Raw genomic sequence first — 21,897 nt, 5'->3', positions numbered from 1 at the left:
TAAGTGGGATCTTCCCCCAACCCCCCCCCCCCCCCAAGGAGATCGGTCAGCAGCCGATCACTAACCTCATCTAAGGCATGGGCTTCCTCCAGCGGGCAGCTAGTGGTGGGTGAACATGTACCAAGGTGAAAAAAACATGTACCTTTACAACTCCTTCAATGGACGGGCCCGCCCCTGTTTAGAAAGCTGCAGAGGAGGGATGGCTGTAGATAAACAGGTACAACTTATGTATTTGTTTTATCTCTGGGTATCACCTGAGGCCGTTCACGTCTCTGGGTATATGGAAGGGTTTACAACCACTTTAAGTGGTCATAGTTACGTATTCTTTATTGATGATACATTGTATAATTAGACATTTTAATGAGCCGTTGACTTATCCTGTCTCTAAAGAGGTAGTAATAACGCCGAGCCAAAAACAATGGAGGCTCAGAGCTCGTCCCTCAGATATGGAAGGAAATGAGAATTATGATATTTCCTACGGGAATCTCCATCATCAGCAGACCTGGGAGAGGAATCTTCTCCCTTATTAACCACTTCTCTACTTTGGGTGTTTTTCAGATTTGGTGTTTAGACTAAAACAGTTTTTTTTGCTAGAAAATTACTTAAAACCCCCAAACATTATATATATATTTTTTCTAACACCCTAGAGAATAAAATGGCGATCATTGCAATACTTTTTGTCACACCATATTTGCGCAGCGGTCCTACAAGCGCACTTTTTTGGGAAAAAAAAATCACTTTTTTGAATTAAAAAATAAGACAGCAATAAATTTGGCCCAATTTTTTTATATATTGTGAAAGATAATGTTACGCCGAGTAAAATGGTACCCAACATGTCACGCTTACAAATTGCGCCCGCTCGTGGCATGGCGTCAAACTTTTACCCTTAAAAATCTCGATAGGCGACGTTTAAAAAATTCTACAGGTTGCATTTTTTGAGTTACAGAGGAGGTCTAGGGCTAGAATTATTGCTCTCGCTCTAACGATCGCGGCGATACCTCACTTGTGTCGTTTGAACACCGTTTTCATATGCGGGCGCTACTCACGTATGCGTTCGCTTCTGCGCACGAGCTCGTCGGAACGGGGCGCTTTAAACATTTTTTTTTTTTCTTATTTATTTTTATTTATTTTATTATTTTTTACACTGGAAAAAAAAAAAAAATGATCACTTTTTTTCCTATTACAAGGAATGTAAACATCCCTTGTAATAGAAAAAAGCATGACAGGTCCTCTTAAATATGAGATCTGGGGTCAAAAAGACGTCACATCTCATACTTAGACTAAAATGCAAAAAAAAAAAAAATTGGAAAATGTCATTTTTTCAAATGACAAAAAAAAAAATGTCTCTTTAAGAGGCTGGGCGGGACTGCCGTTTTGACGTCACTTCCGCCCAGCAGAGCTATGGGGACGGGCGAAGGAGATTTTTCCTTCAGTCTCGTTCCCCGCTCAGCTGCCGAACGTTCCCGATCGCCTCCGCCGCTACCGACGGCTCCGGTAAGCGGCGGAGGGCGCGGGAGAGCGGCGGGCCCTCTCCCGCCACCGATAACGGCGATCTCGCGGCGAATTCGCCGCGGAGACCGCCGTTATCGTTACCAGAACCGCTGACAGTAAAGATAGATACCTCGGTTGTGGCAGCAGCTGCTGCCGTTACCGAGATATGTATCTTTAAAGTTAGGCCGTATATAGTCGTACAGCGGTCTGGAAGTGGTTAACAATTAGATTTTCAGCCCCTCCCCCACAATTCCCAGCAAATCCAGAAAAATCTACATATTATATCTGGCGCTCCTCTCCTACATGTACAAATCATCTTTCTTTTGCTAGAAAATTACTCGGAACCCCCAAACATTATGGGGTAGATCCACCAAAAAATTTACGTTTGATACGCCGGCGTAATTTCAAAATTCCTGCGTCGTATCTTCGTTTTGAATCCTCAAAACAAGATACGACGGCATCTCGGCTAGATCCGACATGCGTACGTCTTTGTACGCCGTCGGATCTAAGATGCAACTTTTCGGCGGCCGCCAGGTGGCGTTTCCGTCGAAATCCGCGTCGAGTATGCAAATTAGCTATTTACGGCGATCCACGAACGTACGTCGGCCCGGCGCATTTTTTTCCGCCGTTTGCGTTCGGCTTTTTCCACCGTATAGTTAAAGCTGCTATATGGTGGCGTACTCAATGTTAAGTATGGCCGTCGTTCCCGCGTACAATTTTGAATTTTTTGCGTCGTTTGCGAATAGGGATTTGCGTAGAATGACGTCACCGTCGTAAGCATTGGCTGGTTCCGGTTTAATTTCGAGCATGCGCACTGGGATACCCCCAGGGACGGCGCATGCGCAGTTGAAAAAAAAACGTTGTTTATGTCGGGGTCACGACGTATTTACATAAAACACGCCCCCATCACATTCGTATAATAATAAATAAAATGAAATAAAAAAATAATAATAATAAATAACCCCAACTCCCAACTCCTAATCCTAACCCTAACCTGAACTTGAACCCCTTACCCTAACGGGAAAAAAACAAAACATGTCCATTTATTATTATTTGTATAATAATAAATAAAAATAAATAAAAAAATAAATAAAATAATAATAATAAATAACCCCAACTCCTAATCCTAACCTGAACTTGAACCCCTTACCCTAACGAAAAAATAAAACACGATCATTTATTATTATAATAATAAAATAAATAAATAATAATAATAATAAATAACCTGAACTTGAATCCCTAACCCTAACGAAAAAAATAAAACATGATCATTTATTATTATTCGTATAATAATAAATAAAATGAAATAAAAAATAAAAAAAAATAATAATAATAAATAACCCCAACTCCTAATCCTAACCTGAACTTGAACCCCTTACCCTAACGAAAAAATAAAAAATGATCATTTATTATTATTCGTATAATAATAAATAAAATGAAATAAAAAATAAATATAATAATAATAAATAACCCTAACTCCTAGTCCTAACCCTAACCTGAACGTTCAAGTTCAGGTTAGGGTTAGGATTAGGAGTTGGGGTTATTTATTATTATTATTTTATTTTTTTAATTTATTTATTATTATTATACGAATAATAATAAATGATCATGTTTTATTTTTTTCGTTAGGGTAAGGGGTTCAAGTTCAGGTTAGGGTTAGGTTACCCTAACGAAAAAATAAAACATGATCATTTATTATTATTCGTATAATAATAAATAAAATGAAATAAAAAATAAATAAAATAATAATTTTCTTGTTGTAGCAATTATGTTTTCTCTAGTAAATGTGTCCGCACTAACAATGTCTTTCTTTCTTTCTCCACCACCCCATTGCTTTTAACATCTCCCGCTCTCCTTCCTCCCCCTCCCCCCTTCCGAATTTCTCTCCCCTTTGGTGGCGCCCCCTTCATCCCGTCACACAAGCAGCACAAGTGGCCTACTTCGGATCCTATCCGTCTTCAGCCTACAGCCTTCAGCCAAACCTCCTGCACCCTTCAGCAGCACTGCTAAGCCTCGGATTATTTTTGCATCTATATTCTCTCTGAACAAAACGAATCCCCAAATCGAGGAAAAAGTCTTTCTTACGCTCGGTTCTCTCCACTTATATACAGTATGCCAGTGACACTGTCCAGCCAATCACAGCCCCCGGCTCTGTCCGGGGGGAGGGGAGAAAACGCGGCCTGCTACAAAACACGCCCGAAAGAACTCTGTCTAAAGGCTTTAGAGTGAATAGTGATATTTTCGTAAAAAACAAAAAAAAAACAAAATGGAGTTGTTTGTTAATATGTCATGCATGTTTTTTTTTTTTGAGAAAATCCGAAAAAAAACCCAAAAAAAAAAACCTTGCTAAAGACACTTTCACGTATCTCTGTAAATTCATGTTTTATATTCAGATCTTTTTTTTTTTTTTTTTTTTACTTTTTTTTATTATTATTTTGAATATGTTGCCCAAAAAAAAAAAAATTCTGTTTGCTGCAAGAGATGCCAACAGAGTGGCGCATGGCGGGCCCAGCTTGGCCGATCCCACCGGAAAACAAACCGACCAATGGCCTTCCCCCCCCCCGTCCGTCTGAGCTTTGTCTGCTCCATATCCTTAGAAAGGAAGAAGAAGCCTTATCTCGTTTTTTCTTTTTTTTTTTTTTTTTTATTATTATATATATATAAAAAAAAAAAAAATGAAATGTTAAATACTTTTTTGCAGTCTTCCAGTCATCGGTCTGAAAAAAATATGTTAGAAATAAAATGTACAGTAAAATATCCAGAAGACGTGCGTTTAACTTTTCTTTCTTTCTGGTGTTGTAACAAAAAAAAAAACAGCAAAAAAATAAAATATATATATAAATATTTATTGGAAGGAGCGGAATGCGAGGGGCTGGAGAGCTGGGTGTAGAGTGGCAATAAAATGAGTTTAAAGGGTCGGTTTACCTTTTATAGGAAAAAATGTATTAGGGATCATTTACACTTTGCTTCGACTTTAACCCTCATTAACCCCTTCAATACCGGGCTTTAATACCCACCTCCATACCGGGCTTTAATACCCACCTCCATACCGGGCTTTAATACCCACCTCCATACCGGGCTTTAATACCCACCTCCATACCGGGCTTTAATACCCACCTCCATACCGGGCTTTAATACCCACCTCCATACCGGGCTTTAATACCCACCTCCATACCGGGCTTTAATACCCACCTCCATACCGGGCTTTAATACCCACCTCCATACCGGGCCTATTCTGGCACTTCTCTCCTACATGTACAAATCATCATTGTTTTGCTAGAAAATTACTCAGAACCCCCCAAACATTATATATGTTTTTTTAGCAGACACCCTAGGGAATAAAATGGCGGTCATTGCAACTTTTTATCTTGTACGGTATTTGCGCAATCATTTTTCAAACGCCTTTTTTTTGTAAAAAAAATGGTTTCATGAATTTAAAAATAACAAAACAGTAAAGTTAGCCCAATTTTTTTGTAAAATATGAAAGATGACGTTACGCCGAGTAAATAGATACCTAACGTGTCACGCTTTAAAATTGCGCACACTCACAGAATGGCGCCAAACTTCGTTACCTAAACATCTTCATAGGCGACGGTTTAAATTTAGAATTGTTGCGCACGCTTTAGCGCACGCGGCGACACCTCACATGTGTGGTTTGAACGAAGTTTACATACGTGGGCGGGACTTGCGCGTGCATTCGCTTCTGAGCGCGAGCTACCGGGGAAAGGGGCGTTTTAATTTTATTTATTTATTTATTTATTTTTTATTTACTTTATTTATTTTTTACACTTTTTTTTCGATCGCTTTTATTCCTATTACAAGGAATGTAAACATCCCTTGTAATAGGAATGTGTGTGACAGGTCCTCTTTAGGAGAGATGCGGGTGGTCAATAAGACCCTCACATCTCTCCTCCAGGCTGGAAAGAATGAGATTGTGGAAAAAAATTCACAGATCTCATTCTTACTAGCCGCAATTGCGGTTTGTTTACTTACGGGTACCCGGGCGTGACGTCATCACATCACGCCTGGGCCTCCGACGGTCATAGAGATGACTGGTGACCATCTGGTCACCAGTCATCTCTATGCTGCACATCCGGCGCATCATCTCTCCGGGCCCCCGATGGCACGGGAGAGTCCCGGAGAAGCACCGCATGGCGGCGGAAGGGGGGATGTCCCCACCCGGGATAACAGATCCCCTTTTTGGACGTCATATGACGGCGTGCGGTTTTAAAGTGGTTAAAGTACCTTCCACTTCAACATGATTTGTTGATGAATTTTTGATGCTTCGGTGATGCTTTTGTGAAGCTTTAATGAAGTTGATTTTCTATTTGTTTTAAAGGAGCCCAGAAGATCCTCAGCTCATTAGCACCCCCACTCAGCAGATCCCCAGCTCATTAGCACCCCTGTTCAGCTTTTCCCCAGCTCATTAGCGCCCCTGTTCAGCAGATCCCCAGCTCATTAGCACCCCCACTCAGCAGATCCCCAGCTCATTAGCACCCCTGTTCAGCTTTTCCCCAGCTCATTAGCGCCCCTGTTCAGCAGATCCCCAGCTCATTAGCACCCCTGTTCAGCTTTTCCCCAGCTCATTAGCGCCCCTGTTCAGCAGATCCCCAGCTCATTAGCACCCCCACTCAGCAGATCCCCAGCTCATTAGCACCCCTGTTCAGAAGATCCTCAGCTCATTAGCACCCCTGTTCAGAAGATCCTCAGCTCATTGGCACCCCTGTTCAGCTTTTCCCCAGCTCAGTAGTAGCCCCACTCATCAAAACCCCAGATCTTCGAAATTCGAAATTCTCTCCTAGCACAAATCTCCTACCCCTCAAATGTCCCCTCCTAGCACAAACACCCCCCCCCCCCATTCCCCCCATCATCTCTCCTAGCACAGATCCTGTCCCCCAAATGTCCCCTCCTAGCACAAATACCCCCCCCCCATTCCCCCCATCATCTCTCCTAGCACAGATCCTGTCCCCCAAATGTCAACCCTTCTAGCACAATGCCCAGCCTGCCCTGTGCAATCCCAGCCTGCCCTGTACCACCCCAGCCTGCTCTGTGCCACCCCAGCCTGCTCTGTGCCACCTCAGCCTGCTCTGTGCCACCCCAGCCTGCTCTGTGCCACCCCAGCCTGCCCTGTACCACCCCAGCCTGCTCTGTACCACCCCAGCCTGCCCTGTATCACCCCACCCTGCCCTGTATCACCCAGCCTGCCCTGTGCCACCACAGCCTGCCCTGTACCACCCCAGCCTGCCCTGTACCACCCCAAACTTTCCCATGCCACCCCAACTTTCCCTGTGCCACCCTAACTTGCCCTGTACCACCCCAATCTGCTCTATGCCACCATAACTTGCCCTATACCACCCCAACCTGCCCAATGCCACCCCAACCTGCCCTGTACCACCCTAACTTGCCCTATACCCCCCCAAACAGCCCTATACCACCTTAACCTGTCCTATACCACCCCACTACAAAAACCTGCCACTATACCACTCTATACTACCCTAACCTGCCACTATATTGCCCTATACTATCATTTACAGGGGCTGGTTTGGGGTGCGCCCCGTGCCCGTGCGCTGCCTGCTTGGTGCTGGGCAGCCTAGACAGAGGGGGGGGGGGGGGGGTGACACCATGTTTTACCGCACCGGGTGACACCAACCCTAGTGACGCCACTGAGGCGGAGCTCTGTCCACTTCCATCATCCAATCATACGCAAGCAAAAATGCAGTCTCTTATTTTCCTTGCATCTAATTGGGTATTCTTTAGAAAGAGAAGCTTCATTGCATTTCCTAAGCTCTGGAGTACCTGCACTTGCAAAGTGCCCAGTCTATTTGCCTTTAGTAAACCAACCCCCCCTATGAGTTCCTATGCCAATGATCTCTCCTATAAAGAAGAGCGTCCTTGATTTTGTATGCGCCGTGATGTTCCTGAACCTGTTTGTCAAAGTTATATTTTCAAACCCAAATAACTCTATATTAGGATCTTTAGCAGTAAATGCAAGCACAATGTAATCTCCGGAACTCCTACTGAATAAAGAATAGACCTGTCACCTTAATAAATGGTGAAACGCGTTCAGACTTGCTTGCGGAACAATGAAATCTATGAAGATATGCAAAACTGTAACTAGGTGATTTACATTAAAATTTTGTCTACAAAAATGATGCCTCCTAAAATTATTTTAAATCCTCTGAAGAGCATAAAGACATCTAAAAAGTATGTATGTATGCAAGCAGTATTGGGACAGGGGGGGGTAGAAGGGACGGCTGCCCTGGGAACAATGTATGCAAGCAGGATCAGGGCGAGGGGGGGGCAGAAGGGGGTGGCTGCCCTGGGCACAATGTATGCAAGCAGTATCGGGATGGGGGGGGGGGGGTAGAAGGGGTGGCTGCCCTGGGTGCAATGTATGCAAGCAGGATCAGGACGAGGGGGGGGCAGAAGGGACAGCTGCCCTGGATACTGTAGTCATAAAGATGGGGACACTGTAGTCATAAAGGGATGGACATGGTCAGCAACAATACTCAGGTAGGCCGTGGTGTATAAATGATGCTCAATTGGTACTAAGGGGCCCAAAGTGTGGCAAGAGAATCTCCCCCCCACCATTACACCCCCACCACCAGCCTGACCCGGTGATACCCCCATCCCCCCACCATTACACCCCCACCACCAGCCTGACCCGGTGATACCCCATCCCCCCACCATTACACCCCCACCACCAGCCTGACCCGGTGATACCCCATCCCCCCCACCCTTACACTGCCCTGGGCGCAATGTATGCAAGCAGGATCGGGACGAGGGGGGGGGCAGAAGGGTTGGCTGCCCTGGGCACAATGTATGCAAGCAGGATTAGGACGAGGGGGGGCAGAAGGGACGGCTTCCCTGGGCACAATGTATGCAAGCAGGATTGGAACGAGGGGGGGGGCAGAAGGGACGGCTGCCCTGGGAACAATGTATGCTAGCAGTATCGGGACGGGGGACGGGGGGGTAGAAGGGGGTGGCTGCCCTGAGTGCAATGTATGCAAGCAGGATCAGAATGAGGGGGGGGCAGAAGGGGGTGGCTGCCCTGGGCACAGAGTATGCAAGCAGTATCGGGATGGGGGGTAGAAGGGGGTGGCTGCCCTGGGCTCAATGTATGCAAGCAGGATCTGGACAAGGGGGGCAGAAGGGACGACTGCCCTGTGTGCAATGTATGCAAGCAGGATCGGGATGAGGGGGGTAGAAGGGGGTGGCTTCCCTGGGTGCAATGTATGCAAGCAGGATCAGGATGAGGGGGGCAGAAGGGACAGCTGCCCTGGGCACAATGTATGCAAGCAGTATCGGCACGGGGGACGGAGGGTAGAAGGGAGTGGCTGCCCTGGGCGCAATGTATGCAAGCAGGATCTGGACAAGGGGGCAGAAGGGGCGGCTGCCCTGTGTGCAATGTATGCAAGCAGGATCGGGGTGAGGGGGGTAGAAGGGGGTGGCTGCCCTGGGTGCAATGTATGCAAGCAGGATCAGGACGAGGGGGGGCAGAAGGGGCTGCTGCCCTGTGTGCAATGTATGCAAGCAGGATCGGGATGAGGGGGGGTAGAAGGGGGTGGCTGCCCTGGGTGCAATGTATGCAAGCAGGATCTGGACGGGGGGGGCAGAAGAGGGTGGCTGCCCTAGGCACAATGCATGCAAGCAGGATCGGGGTGAGGGGGGTAGAAGGGGGTGGCTGCCCTGGGCGCAATGTATGCAAGCAGGATCTGGACGAGGGGGGGGCAGAAGGGGCGGCTGCCCTGTGTGCAATGTATGCAAGCAGGAGCGGGGTAAGGGGGGTTGAAGGGGGTGGCTGCCCTGGGTGCAATGTATGCAAGCAGGATATTGACAAGGGGGGCAGAAGGGAGAGGCTGCCCTGGGCGCAGTGTATGCAAGCAGGATCGGGACAAGGGGGGCAGAAGGGGAGGCTGCCCTGGGCGCAATGTATGCAAGCAGGATCGAGAAGAGGGGCCAGAAGGGACAGCTGCCCTGGGCGGAATGGTTTATTGCAAGGATGGGAGTGCTCTGACCCTAACACTTAGGGTAGGGGGGGCATAGATTGGTGTCTTTGCCCTGGGGGCTGGATGACCTTGTCCCAGCATTGTATGTATGAATGGAGGTTGTATGTATGTCTGTGGGTCCTGATTGTATGTGTGTGTGATACCGGTTTGTGTTTTTGTTGAATATTTACAGTAATTGTTTCTTTTATTACATTGTATTCTTTTCACATAATGTTACTTCTGTCACAAATCTGCTGACATGACAACTACACCCACCGGACACTTTATTAGGTACACCTGTTCAATGTCTTGGTAACACAAATTGCTAATCAGCCAATCACACGGCAGCAACTCAATGCATTTAGGCATCTAGACGTGGGGAAGACGACTTGCTGAAGTTCAAACCGATCATCAGAATGGGGAAGAAAGGGGATTGAAGTGACTTTGAACGTGGGATGGTTGTTGGTGGCAGACGGGCCGGTCTGAGGAATTCTGGGATTTTCACACACAACCATCTCTCGGGTTTAGGGAAAAGTAAATGGGATATATTCATGTTTGGACTGCCAACATCCTAAACATACGGACTGGTTTACAGGGAATGGTGGGAATAAGAGAAAATATCCAGTGTGTGGATGTTGTGTGGAGGAAAATGCCTTGTTGGGGTCAGAGGAGAATGAGCAGTCTCCAGATGACAGAAAGACAACATTAACTCCAGTTACACCCAAGGTATGCAGAATATCATCTCTGAACGCCCAACCTTGAAGCAGATGGGCTACAGCAGCAGAAGACGCCACCGGGGCGCCACTCCTGTCCGCTAAGAACAGGAAACTGAGGCTACAATTAGCACAGGATCACCAAAATTGGACAATAAAAGATTGGGAAAAAACGTTGCCTGGTCTGATGAGTCTGGATTTCAGCTGCGACATTCAGATGGAGGGGTCAGAATTTGGCGCATGGATCCATCCTGCCTTGTATCACCGGGTCAGGCTGGTGGTGGGGGTGTAATGGTCGGGGGATGGGGTATCACCGGGTCAGGCTGGTGGTGGGAGTGTAATGGTGGGGGGGATGGGGTATCACCGAGTCAGGCTGGTGGTGGGGGTGTAATGGTGGGGGGATTGGGTATCACCGGGTCAGGCTGGTGGTGGGGGTGTAATGGTGGGGGGGATGGGGTATCACCGGGTCAGGCTGGTGGTGGGGGTGTAATGGTCGGGGGATGGGGTATCACCGGGTCAGGCTGGTGGTGGGGGTGTAATGGTGGGGGGGACCGTTTTCATCAGAGGAACCGACCGTGTGTACGGGGCCTTAGAGTCTGCAAAAGACTTGAGACTGGGGGGGAGGTTCACCTTCCAGCAGAACAACGACCCTAAAGTACAGCCAGAGCTACAATGGAATGGTTTAGATCAAAGCATATTCATGTGTTAGAATGGCCCAGTCACAGTCCAGACCTAAATCCCATTGAGAATCTGTGGCAAGACTTGAAAATTGCTGATCACAGGCGCTCTCCATCCAATCTGAGAGAGCTTGAGATATTTTACAAAGAAGAAGAATGGAGGAGAAATGTCCCTCTCTAGATGTGCAAAGCTGGTAGAGACACCCCCAAAAAGACTTGTAGAGAAAGGGGGTTCTACAAAGTATTGACTCCGGGGGGCGCCATACAAATGTCCCTCCCCCCACACTTTTCACATATTTATTTGTAAAACATTTGGAAAACCATTTATCATGTTCCTTCCACTTCACAATTATGTGACACTTTGTGTTGGTCCATCACATAAAATCCCAATAAAATACATTTATGTTTTTGGTTGTAACATGAGAAAATGTGGGAAATCTCAAGGGGTATGAATACTTTTTTCCAGGCACTGTAGTAGCAGTGGTCTTCAAACTGTGGCCTGGGGCCTGATCCTGCCATTTGCCTGCCTTTATCCATCCCCTGGGGCGCCATTTCATGCACTGAGACCAACAATGGGGCATGATTCCTCCCCAAGGACACCAACAACTGGGCTGAATGACACCAACGATGGGGCATAATTCCTCCCATTATCACCAAAGATGGGGCGTTGTGTTGTCGGACAGCCTGCACCCCTTCTTCATTCAGAGCTCAATGATGAAACGTTGCTACTGCGTGGAATTCATTGTTTGCAATGAAGAAGAGTTGCTCTGGAGTAGTGGTCTCCAAATTGCGGCCCTTTGCTTGCTTTTATCCGGCCCTGGGGAAGTATTTCATTAACTGACACCAACAAAGGGGCATAGTTCCTCCCAATGACACCAACAATAGGGCCCAATGACACCAGTGATGGGGGGACCATTTCTCACAATGACACCAATGATGGGGAAGAACGTCTCCCAATAACACCAAGATGGGGTACAATTCCTCAAAAATTACACCAACAATGGGGCACAATTCCTCCCAATGATGCCAACAATGGGGCCCAATGACAAAAGACAACAATGATGGGGGAACATTTCTTCCAATGACACCAAGATGGGGCACAAATCCCCCCAATGACAACAACGATGGGGCCCAATTCCTACCAATGGCACCAACATTCTGGCCCAATGACAACAATGATGGGGGACCGTTTCTCCCAATGACACCAACGATGGGGCAAAATTTCTCCCAGTGACAGGGCAGAATTCCTCCCAGTGACACCAATGATGGGGCAGAATTCCTCCCAATGACACCAATGACAGGGCAGAATTCCTCCCAATGACACCAATGATGGGGCAGAATTCCTCCCAGTGACGGGGCAGAATTCCTCCCAGTGACACCAATGATGGGGCAGAATTCCTCCCAATGACACCAATGATGGGGCAGAATTCCTCCCAGTGACGGGGCAGAATTCCTCCCAGTGACACCAATGATAGGGCAGAATTCCTCCCAATGACACCAATGACAGGGCAGAATTCCTCCCAATGACACCAATGATGGGGCAGAATTCCTCCCAGTGACGGGGCAGAATTCCTCCCAGTGACACCAATGATGGGGCAGAATTCCTCCCAATGACACCAATGACAGGGCAGAATTCCTCCCAATGACACCAATGACGGGGCAGAATTCCTCCCAATGACACCAATGACGGGGCAGAATTCCTCCCAGTGATGGGGCAGAATTCCTCCCAATGACACCAATGATGGGGCAGAATTCCTCCCAATGACACCAATGACAGGGCAGAATTCCTCCCAGTGATGGGGCAGAATTCCTCCCAATGACACCAATGATGGGGTCCAATGACACCAATGATGGGGGATTTTGTACTCCCGATGGCCACAGTCCGGCCCCCCTAAATTCTGAAGGACAGTAAACCGGCCTTTGTATAGGAAGTTTGGAGACCCCTGCTCTAGAGGAAGAGTTACTCTACCAACATGTGAAATTTGAATGACCTATATAAAATAATAAAAGGGTTATGCCAACGTTTGCATTGCTATCAGTATACAGCCCTGATATAAGGGGACCTGTGAGGACAGAGATATGGGAGGAGCACAATGGCTCAGTGGTTAACGTCTTGCAGTATCCAGGTCTTTGGCTCCAATCCCAAGGAGGACACTACTTGCATGGGGTTTGCATGTTCTTCCTGTGCTTGTGTGGGTTTCCACCCGGTGCCCCGCGATCGTGTCACGGAGCTGCAGAACGGGGTGATGCCTGTGTAAACAAGGCGTTTCCCTGTTCTGCCTAGTGACAGGACACTGGTCTACTGCTCCCTGTGATCAGGAGCAGCGATCAGTATTGTGTCACTTGTAGCCCCGCCCCCTCACAGTTAGAATCACTCCCTAGGACACACTTAACCCCTTCCTCGCCCCCTAGTGGTTAACCCCTTCCCTGCCAGTGTCATTTACACAGTAATCGGTGCATTTTTATAGCACTCATCGCTGTATAAATGTCAGTAGTCCGAAAAATTGGTCAAAAGAGTCCAATATGTCCACCATATTGTCGCAGTCATGATAAAAATCGCTACTAGTAAAAAAAAATGTTTTTTTAATAAAAATGCCATAAAATTATCCCCATTTTTTGTAGACGCTATGGCCCAGATTCACAGAGAGTGGGCGCACATTACGCCGCCGTAGAGTTACCAATGTACGCTACACCAACGCAGCGCAGAGAGGCAAGCAATGCATTCAGCAAGCCAGTGCTCCCAACGCTGCGCCAGCGTGGCTTGGGATTCAAAGGCTTACGCAGGCGTAGGTGGAAGTGGGCGTGACCCATGCAAATGAGGCGTGACCCCATGCTAATGATGGGCCGAGCGCCAGACAGATACGTTTCACGAACTGCGCATGCGCCGTGACGTGGACGCATCCCCCTGCGCCTGCTCACAGCCACGTCGGAACAACTGCCTAAACTACGCCAGGTCACTGCGTACGCGTGAACGTAACCTACGCCCAGCCAGACACGTCCAATGTAAAATACGCCGGCTTGTGTTCCCTGGTGCAGACCTTTACATGTCTGCTGCTGGGTTGCGCCTCCTTTATGGGGAATGACTTTACGCCGGACGTACAACTTACGCGCACCTCGCGTAGCCTGCGTCAGGCGCATGCAGGTACGTGAATCGCCGTATTTCCCTCATTTGCATGTTTGAATGGCTAATCAATGGGAGCGGCACCATGCACCCAGCCTAAATGTGCGCCCACCCTACGCCGGCGTAAGCAAGCTACGTCGGCGGGGTGTAGCCTGGTTTTAGGCGCATATCTGTTTGTGGGTCTGGCGCACAGATACGACGGCGCACATTTGCACTTACGTCGGCGTAACTTGTTATACGTCGGCGTAAGTGCTTTGTGAATCTGGGCCTATAACTTTTGCGCAAACCAATCAATAAACGCTTATTGCGATTTTTTTTACCAAAAATATGTAGAAGAATACGTATCGGCCTAAACTGAGGAAAAAAAAACGTTTTTTTTTTAAATCTTTCTTGGGGAATATTTATTATAGCAAAAAGTAAAAAAAATATAGAATTTTTTTCAAAATTGTCGCTCTTTTTTTGTTTATAGCGCAAAAAATAAAAACCGCAGAGGTGATTAAATACCACCAAAAGAAATCTCTATTTGTGGGAAAAAAAGGACGTCAATTTTGTTTGGGTGTCACGAAAGAATGACCGCGCAATTGTCAGTTAAAGCGACGCAGTGCCGAATCGCAGAAAGTGCTCTGGGGGTAAATTCTTCTGGGGCTGAAGGGGTTAAAGGGGGAGTGATTGGGGGGCATATAAAAACGCAGCTTAGCCGTGCATTTTTTTACCGCTCTCCCCCCACAAATGTAACAAGGCCATAGACGGGTAGAAGAGTTCCCATATACGTATATACCAGTCTCCTCCATAGAACAGCCGCTTTGGATGGGCTTCAGTCACGGGGACATTGAAGAAGTCAGGGTGAGGTCATTCATGATGGTCTTTGCCTATCATTGACTATTTCCATCTGCTTTGTGGACGTGTTTTATAATTGTGTAGACACTGGGGTAGATTCAGGTACATTTGCGCCCTCTTATGGAGGCGCAGCATACCGTTTTTACGCTACGCCTCCGTAAATTACGTGCGCTACGATTCATTCACGAAGCAGTAGCTCCGTAATTTGCGCGGGCGCTCCGTAAAAATAGCCGGCGTAAGCGCGCGTAATTTAAATGATCCCGTAGGGGGCGTGGATCATTTAAATTAGGCGCGTTCCCACGCCGAACGTAGTGCGCATGCTCCGTTGGGAAACGTTCCCGACGTGCATTGCGGTAAATGACGTCGCAAGGACGTCATTTGCTTCAACGTGAACGTAAATGGCGTCCAGCGCCATTCACGATTCACTTACGCAAACGACGTAATTTTTAAAAATCGCGACGCGGAAACGACGGGTATACGTAGCATTGGCTGCCCCTGCTAATAGCATGGGCAGCCTTACGTAGAAACCGACGAACGCAAACGGCGTAAAATGCGTACGCCGGGCGCGCGTACGGTTGTGAATCGGCGTGAGTGTGCAATTTGCATACTCTACGCTGACCACTACGGGAACGCCACCTAGCGGCCATCGTAAGAATGCAGCCTACGATACGACGGCATAAGAGCCTTATGCCAGTCATATCTTAGGCTGCAGTCGGCGTAACAGGCTTTCTGAATACAGAACAGTCGTTACGCCGGCGCAACTAAGCAACTGCGCTGCGTAACTATGGATACGCAGACGCAATTGCTTACTGAATCTACCCCACTTTTTTTTTTTTCACGTAAGATTGCTCTTCTGGATGCCAGTTGGAGAGATCAGTCTACATATAGAAGAAATTAGCCGTGTATATTTTTATCTCACCTCTCACTAAACAGATTGCGCTATTAATCTATCGGAGAGCGTTCATTATCAGCCGTCGCTGTTGTGTTCTGGATCCTCTCCAGCTCCTTGTTACACAATCAGCTGAACATTTACACTCGGAAAAGTAAAATGCAATCTTAAATGGCGTGCTTATGATGGACCTGCTCTCCAGAACGAAGGTAAAGGACCACTTTCTGGGGTTTCTTGTTGGTGGTCTTCTCATAGGAATATTGGAGAGCTTAGATAATACGTTATAGCCAGGTTCCTTGTTGCATGAGATGTTAAAGAAGACCTTGGTGCAAAATACAAGGTCCACTAACTCTTTCTGGCCCCCTACAGGGATGGACTGGCCATTGGGACTACAGGGTGTTTCCCGGTGGGCCGATATGACTCAGTGGGCCGGCTTCAGTGACAGCGGACCGCCGCCCCCCTCCGCTCCTCTGTCTCTCCCTTCCTGCAGCGCTAACCTCCTCTCCCTCCCCGCAGCGCTCACCTGGGGGTAACAAAGAAGCAGGGGGAGGACCAGAGGAGCAGGGGGGGGGACAGAGGAGCATGGGGGAGGGAACAGACAGCTGACTCAACAGCTATGGCCTGGGAGTTTCTCACTCCTGCCTAATCTTGTCCCATAAAGGGGGGGGCACCAAACTGATTCTTTGCCCCGGGTGAAATAATGTCCAGCTTCCCCACTGGTACTGCCTATAAGAGTACCAGTACCAGCCGTTCTACTCTAATAAAGTAGAATGGATAGTGGCTAGTGAAGGGGGAGAGGGGGCTTGGGTGGGGGGGGGGGGGGGGGAGTTGTCTGGCCCCCATGGGATGGACCTGTCAAAGTGGGCCACTCTGGATGAAGTCCACGGCCAAATTTTTGTCCCAGTCCATCCCTGCCCCTTACATGGATTATCCCCATCAGAGTTCCCATCAAAGTGCCCTGTTACATCAGGATCCCCATCAAAGTTCCAACCAAAGTGTGCAGTTACATCAGGATCCCCATCAGAGTTCCCATCAAAGTGCCCTGTTACATCAGGATCCCCATCAAAGTTCCAACCAAAGTGTGCAGTTACATCAGGATCCCCATCAGAGTTCCCATCAAAGTGCCCTGTTACATCAGGATCCCCATCAAAGTTCCAATCAAAGTGTGCGGTTACACCAGGATCTCCATCGGAGTTCCCATCAAAGTGCCCTGTTAAATCAGGATCCCTATCTGAGTTCTCATCAAAGTGCCCTGTTACATAAGGATCGTCTTCAGAGTTCCTCTCAAAGTGCCCCTTACATGGATTATCCCCATCAGAGTTCCCATCAAAGTGCCCCATTAAATAAGGATCCCCATCAGAGTTCCCATCAAAGTGCCTCTATACATCAGGATTCCTATCAGAGTTCCTATCAAAGTGCCCCTTACATGGATTATCGCCATCAGACTGCCCCTTACATTAAATGTCCCCATCAGAGTGCCCCCTTATATCAAGTGTGCCCATCAGAGTGCCCCTTAAGTGGATTTTCCTCATCAGAGTGCCCTCCCTACATAAATTGTCTGCATCAGAGTCCCCTCTTACATCAATATGGAGGGGGGAGGGAAGACTCATTGATGGAGGTGGGGTGGGAAGGCTCATTGATAGAGGTGGGGGGGAAGGCTCATTGATGGAGGTGGGGGGGGGGGAGAGGCTAATTGATGGGGGTGGGGAGGGAAGGAGAGGCTCATTGATGGGGGTGGGGAGGGAAGGCTCACTGATGGAGGTGGTGAGGGAAGGTTTATTGATGGAGGTGGGGAGGGAAGGCTCGTTGATGGGGGTGAGGAGGGAAGGAGAGGCTAATTGATGGGAGTGGGGAGGGAAGGAGAGGCTCATTGATGGAGGTGGGGAGGGAAGGAGAGGCTCATTGATGGAGGTGGGAAGGGAGAGGATCATTGATGGAGGTGGGGAGGGAAGGCTCATTGATAGAGGTGGGGAGGGAAGGCTTGTTGATGGGGGTGGGGAGGGAAGGACAGGCTAATTGATGGGAGTGGGGAGGGAAGGAGAGGCTCATTGATGGAGGTGGGAAGGGAAGGCCCATTGATGGAGGTGGGAAGGGAAGGCTCATTGATGGAGGTGGGGAGGGAAGGCTCATTGATGGAGGTGGGGAGGGAAGGCTCATTGATGTAGGTGGGAAGGAAGAGGATAATTGATGGAGGTGGGGAGGGAAGGCTCATTGATGGAGGTGGGAAGGGAGAGGATCATTGATGGAGGTGGGGAGGGAAGGCTCATTGATGGAGATGAGGAGGGAAGGCTCATTGATGGGGGTGGGGAGGGAAGGCTCATTGATGGGGGTGGGGAGGGAAGGCTCATTGATGGAGGTGGGAAGGGAAGGCTCATTGATGGAGGTGGGAAGGGAGAGGATCACTGATGGAGGTGGGAAGGGAAGGCTCATTGATGGAGGTGGGAAGGGAAGGCTCATTGATGGAGGTGGGAAGGGAGAGGATCTTTGATGGAGGTGGGGAGGGAAGGCTCATTGATGGAGGTGGGAAGGGAGAGGATCATTGATGGAGGTGGGGAGGGAAGGCTCATTGATGGGGGTGGGGAGGGAAGGAGAGGCTAATTGATGGGAGTCGGAAGAGAAGGAGAGGCTCGTTGATGGGGGTGGGGATGGAAGGCTCATTGATGGAGGTGGGGAGGGAAGGCTCATTGATGGGGGTGGGAAGGGAGACGATCATTGATGGAGGTGGGGAGGGAGAGGATCATTGATGGAGGTGGGGAGGGAAGGCTCATTGATGGAGGTGGGGAGGGAAGGCTCATGGATGGAGGTGGGAAGGGAGAGGATCACTGATGGAGGTGGGAAGGGAAGGCTCATTGATGGAGGTGGGAAGGGAAGGCTCATTGATGGAGGTGGGGAGGGAAGGCTCATTGATGGGGGTGGGAAGGGAGAGGATCATTGATGGAGGTGGGGAGGGAAGGCTCATTGATGGAGGTGGGAAGGGAGAGGATCATTGATGGAGGTGGGGAGGGAAGGCTCATTGATGGGGGTGGGGAGGGAAGGCTCATTGATGGGGAGGGAAGGCTCATTGATGGAGGTGGGAAGGGAGAGGATCATTGATGTAGGTGGGGAGGGAAGGCTCATTGATGGAGATGGGTAGGGAAGGTTGGCCCATGTAGTCTAATCCAATGGAAGATCTAGTGGAGCTCAAATTGCTGGTAAAGGTAATGCTGGTTATGATGAAAGGTGCCAGAAGACGCAGAGCATCGCAGTTTGTTATGTATGGGGCTATGTACCTGCAGACTGGACATGGTTCCCATGCTGACCCATGGCCACAGTCAAAGGCGTCTACAATGGTCATTAGAATTGGACCACAGAGCAATGGAAGAAGCTGGCCTGGTCTGAGGAATCGTGTTTTCTTTTACACCATGTGGATAGACGGGTGTGTGTGTGCACCACATACCTGTGGAAGAGATGGCACTAGGATGTAGCATGGGAAGTCCGATTCATGGAGGCCCCACCTCGCAACTTACAGGACTTAAAGGATCAGCTACTGATGGCTTGGTGCCAGATACCACAACATACCTTCAGAGATCTAGTGGAGTCCGTGTCTTGATGGGTCGGGAAAGGGTGACCTGCTCAATATTAGTTGGGTGGTCATAATGTTATGGCTGATCAGTGTATTTTCCTTTGACACATCTTCCTTTTATAGATGCAAAATCTTGCCTCACCATGACATTCTTACTGGGGAAATTGAAGCGCCGGTATTCTGCAGCATTGCTGGGCAGGGCCATCTTAATAGCATCATGGGCCCCTGGGCAAAGTAATGCTCTGGGGCCCCTACCAGCTTTCCCCAATTTACGCACCTACTTTCAAGAAATGAAGTGCAGCGCCGGGTCACTTTCAGGACCGGTGCTATGTTAAATTTGGGGAAAATTCAGAGAAGTAGTTGGCTCTGAATTGGTTTGACTGTTTAAATTTGGGGTGTCTGCTCTAGCTTGGCTGTGCTGTGGGCTGACCTTCCTGGTCGGGGACTCCCGTCACCCCCGGCCAGCAGGTGGCAGCAGTGTGGTCAAGTGCTCTGAGTGCCACTCCTTAGCGGCCAGTGGAGCTGATCCCTCCGTTGTGCATGCTGGGGAGGGGTATAAAGGGGGCAGACGCCATAACCTCGAGGTTCTTCCTCGTGTGGCGCCCACCATTGGGGTAGCCATTCACCTCCTGGCCGGGGTGAGCATGGGCAGCAGTGTTCCTGGTTCCGGGACCACGTTGGCCCGGAGCGATTGATCCACTGTGTAGACCCAGTAGCTGACTGGGTCCATAATCTGGAAGGGGTCCCGAGCTGTCTTAGATTACTTAAAATGGGACAGTAATATTTATCCACAATATCCCCCAGGATACTGTATATGTAAAGACTATTCTTGGTTTGTTTGATTCTGAACTCAACATATTAATTGAAAGAGCTGATCACATTGGCCTCTGTACAATGTAGGAGACGGGCCGACTCCTGCTGGAGCTCCTGCTATTGTGAGAAGGTGTCCTGTGTTTATACTTATGATAATGTATCATCTTCTGTTTGAAGCTCGGTGACAACACGTCTGACTTGCAGTGAAATCATGATTTTTCTTTTTTCTTTATAAACAGATAGGCCAGCCCGTCCGGACCATCTCACATACAATCCACATAACAGAGAGAAAAAGAAAACAGCACAATCCAAATCAAAATCAGCAGAGGGATATAGACAAAGATAGTCAATACATGGTTACAAAGTGTCACTCTTGGCCCCTGGTAGTAGTGAGTCCCTGGAGGACTCCTGTCGTCCATGTATGGCCACAAGGGCCCGAGTGTGGGAACCATGACAAGTCACTTTCTTAAACCCAACATGACTTCAGCAGGCCGTCTCTATCCCTCCCACCCAATATTCGTGGCCTTATGGGCACTGATGAAAGTACCAGCGTCTGGGCCCAGATTATGATTTTTCATAACAATGACCAGGCTGCTTAAAATAATTAGTTAATTAGCTCATGTCAATTAGGTTTCTGGTCACAGGCGTATTTTCAGAGTAATATGAGCAGGAGGTATGCACATTCTCTTTTACTGTATATAAGACTTGTATTCCTTTCAATAAAGTCTGATTCCTGCTTGACCCTCAACACAGAGCCTCGTCTCGTACTTCAGGGAAAATTATTCGTATGGGTTTCTTGTTCGGCTGTCCCGTAGCAGCCTTTGTGTTCGGGAATTGGAATGTCCTAAACGACTTTAACCCCTTTCATACTCTGGGTGTCGTTACAACGGCCATCTCGAGACAGTTTAGAAAAAAGCATGAATGTCCCAGACAGTTGGCAAATATGATGTAATGAAAGATTATTGTGGGGGCCCCCCGGGCAGTGCCCAGGAGTGCCCTTGCATTAAGATGGCTCTGTTGCTGGGTCAAGGTTTGTGTATGGGGCACTTGTTATCCAGGTGTCATGTGTGTTGGTAATTGAAGCATTGACAAGGAGCCTGACCACTCGGCACCAAACAGAAAACATCAAGATTTCTGAAGAGTATTATTACTGAGTGATAACTGAAGACTTGAAGCCACCGGGCACCCTTCTCATAGGTTTAGTAAAGCAAAAACGCAACAACAGCCAAGCTCCATGTGCAAACCAAAAGCAAAAAAAATAATTACATTAACTTCGCCTTCATATTTGTTAATAATTGATTTGGCGAGTGTTGCCCGAATCTCATCAGATTTAGGCAAAGCTGAATGTGGACAAAGAAAAGCATGAAGAGTTTTGACCGGGGGCACTTTTAACATTTTAAACAATTTACACTTTAAATCTGAATGGGCTGATCAGGAACTTTCCTTGGATACAGTTACTTGATAATTGTATTAAGAGCTATACAAAGGAGTTCCACATTCTAAATACACTATATTGTCAAAAGTATTGAAACGCCTGCCTTTACACACACATGGGGCTGGATTCAGATAGAATGGTCTATCTATCCGCCCGGCGTAACGTATCTCAGATACGTTACGCCGCCGTAATTTAGGGCGCAAGTTCTGTATTCAGACACAACTTGCGCCCTTAGTTACGGCGGCGTAGCGTATCTGTGTCGGCGTAAGCCCGCCTAATTTAAATGTGGATGATGTGGGCGTGTTTTATGTATATTAACTGTGACCCCGCGTATTTGACGTTTTTTTACGAACGGCGCATGCGTTGTTCGT

The 21,897-nt window shown here is 48.2% G+C and overlaps 1 protein-coding gene across 3 annotated transcripts in view; it reads left to right on the top strand.

Moving 5' to 3' along the window:
- The window catches only part of CRTAC1 (cartilage acidic protein 1), a 738,783-nt gene that overhangs the window by 705,723 nt on the left and 11,163 nt on the right, over positions 1-21,897 (top strand). The window contains exon 15 of one of the 3 annotated variants that reach the window (XM_040361276.1): positions 3,418-3,793. The exons of 1 other annotated variant lie outside the window; for it this stretch is intronic. In XM_040361276.1, coding sequence (XP_040217210.1) covers positions 3,418-3,536 — 119 coding nt within the window. In that variant the 3' untranslated portion in view covers positions 3,537-3,793. Of the gene's footprint in view, positions 1-3,414; positions 3,794-21,897 lie in introns of those variants that run through there. One more of the 3 variants, XM_040361274.1, reaches the window with a different exon arrangement.

The sequence above is a fragment of the Rana temporaria genome, chromosome 8 (genome assembly GCF_905171775.1).
Source record: "Rana temporaria chromosome 8, aRanTem1.1, whole genome shotgun sequence".
Lineage (NCBI taxonomy): Eukaryota > Metazoa > Chordata > Amphibia > Anura > Ranidae > Rana > Rana temporaria.
The sequence above is the reverse complement of the archived record's forward strand: the minus strand, read 5'-3'. Positions and strand labels throughout refer to the sequence as shown.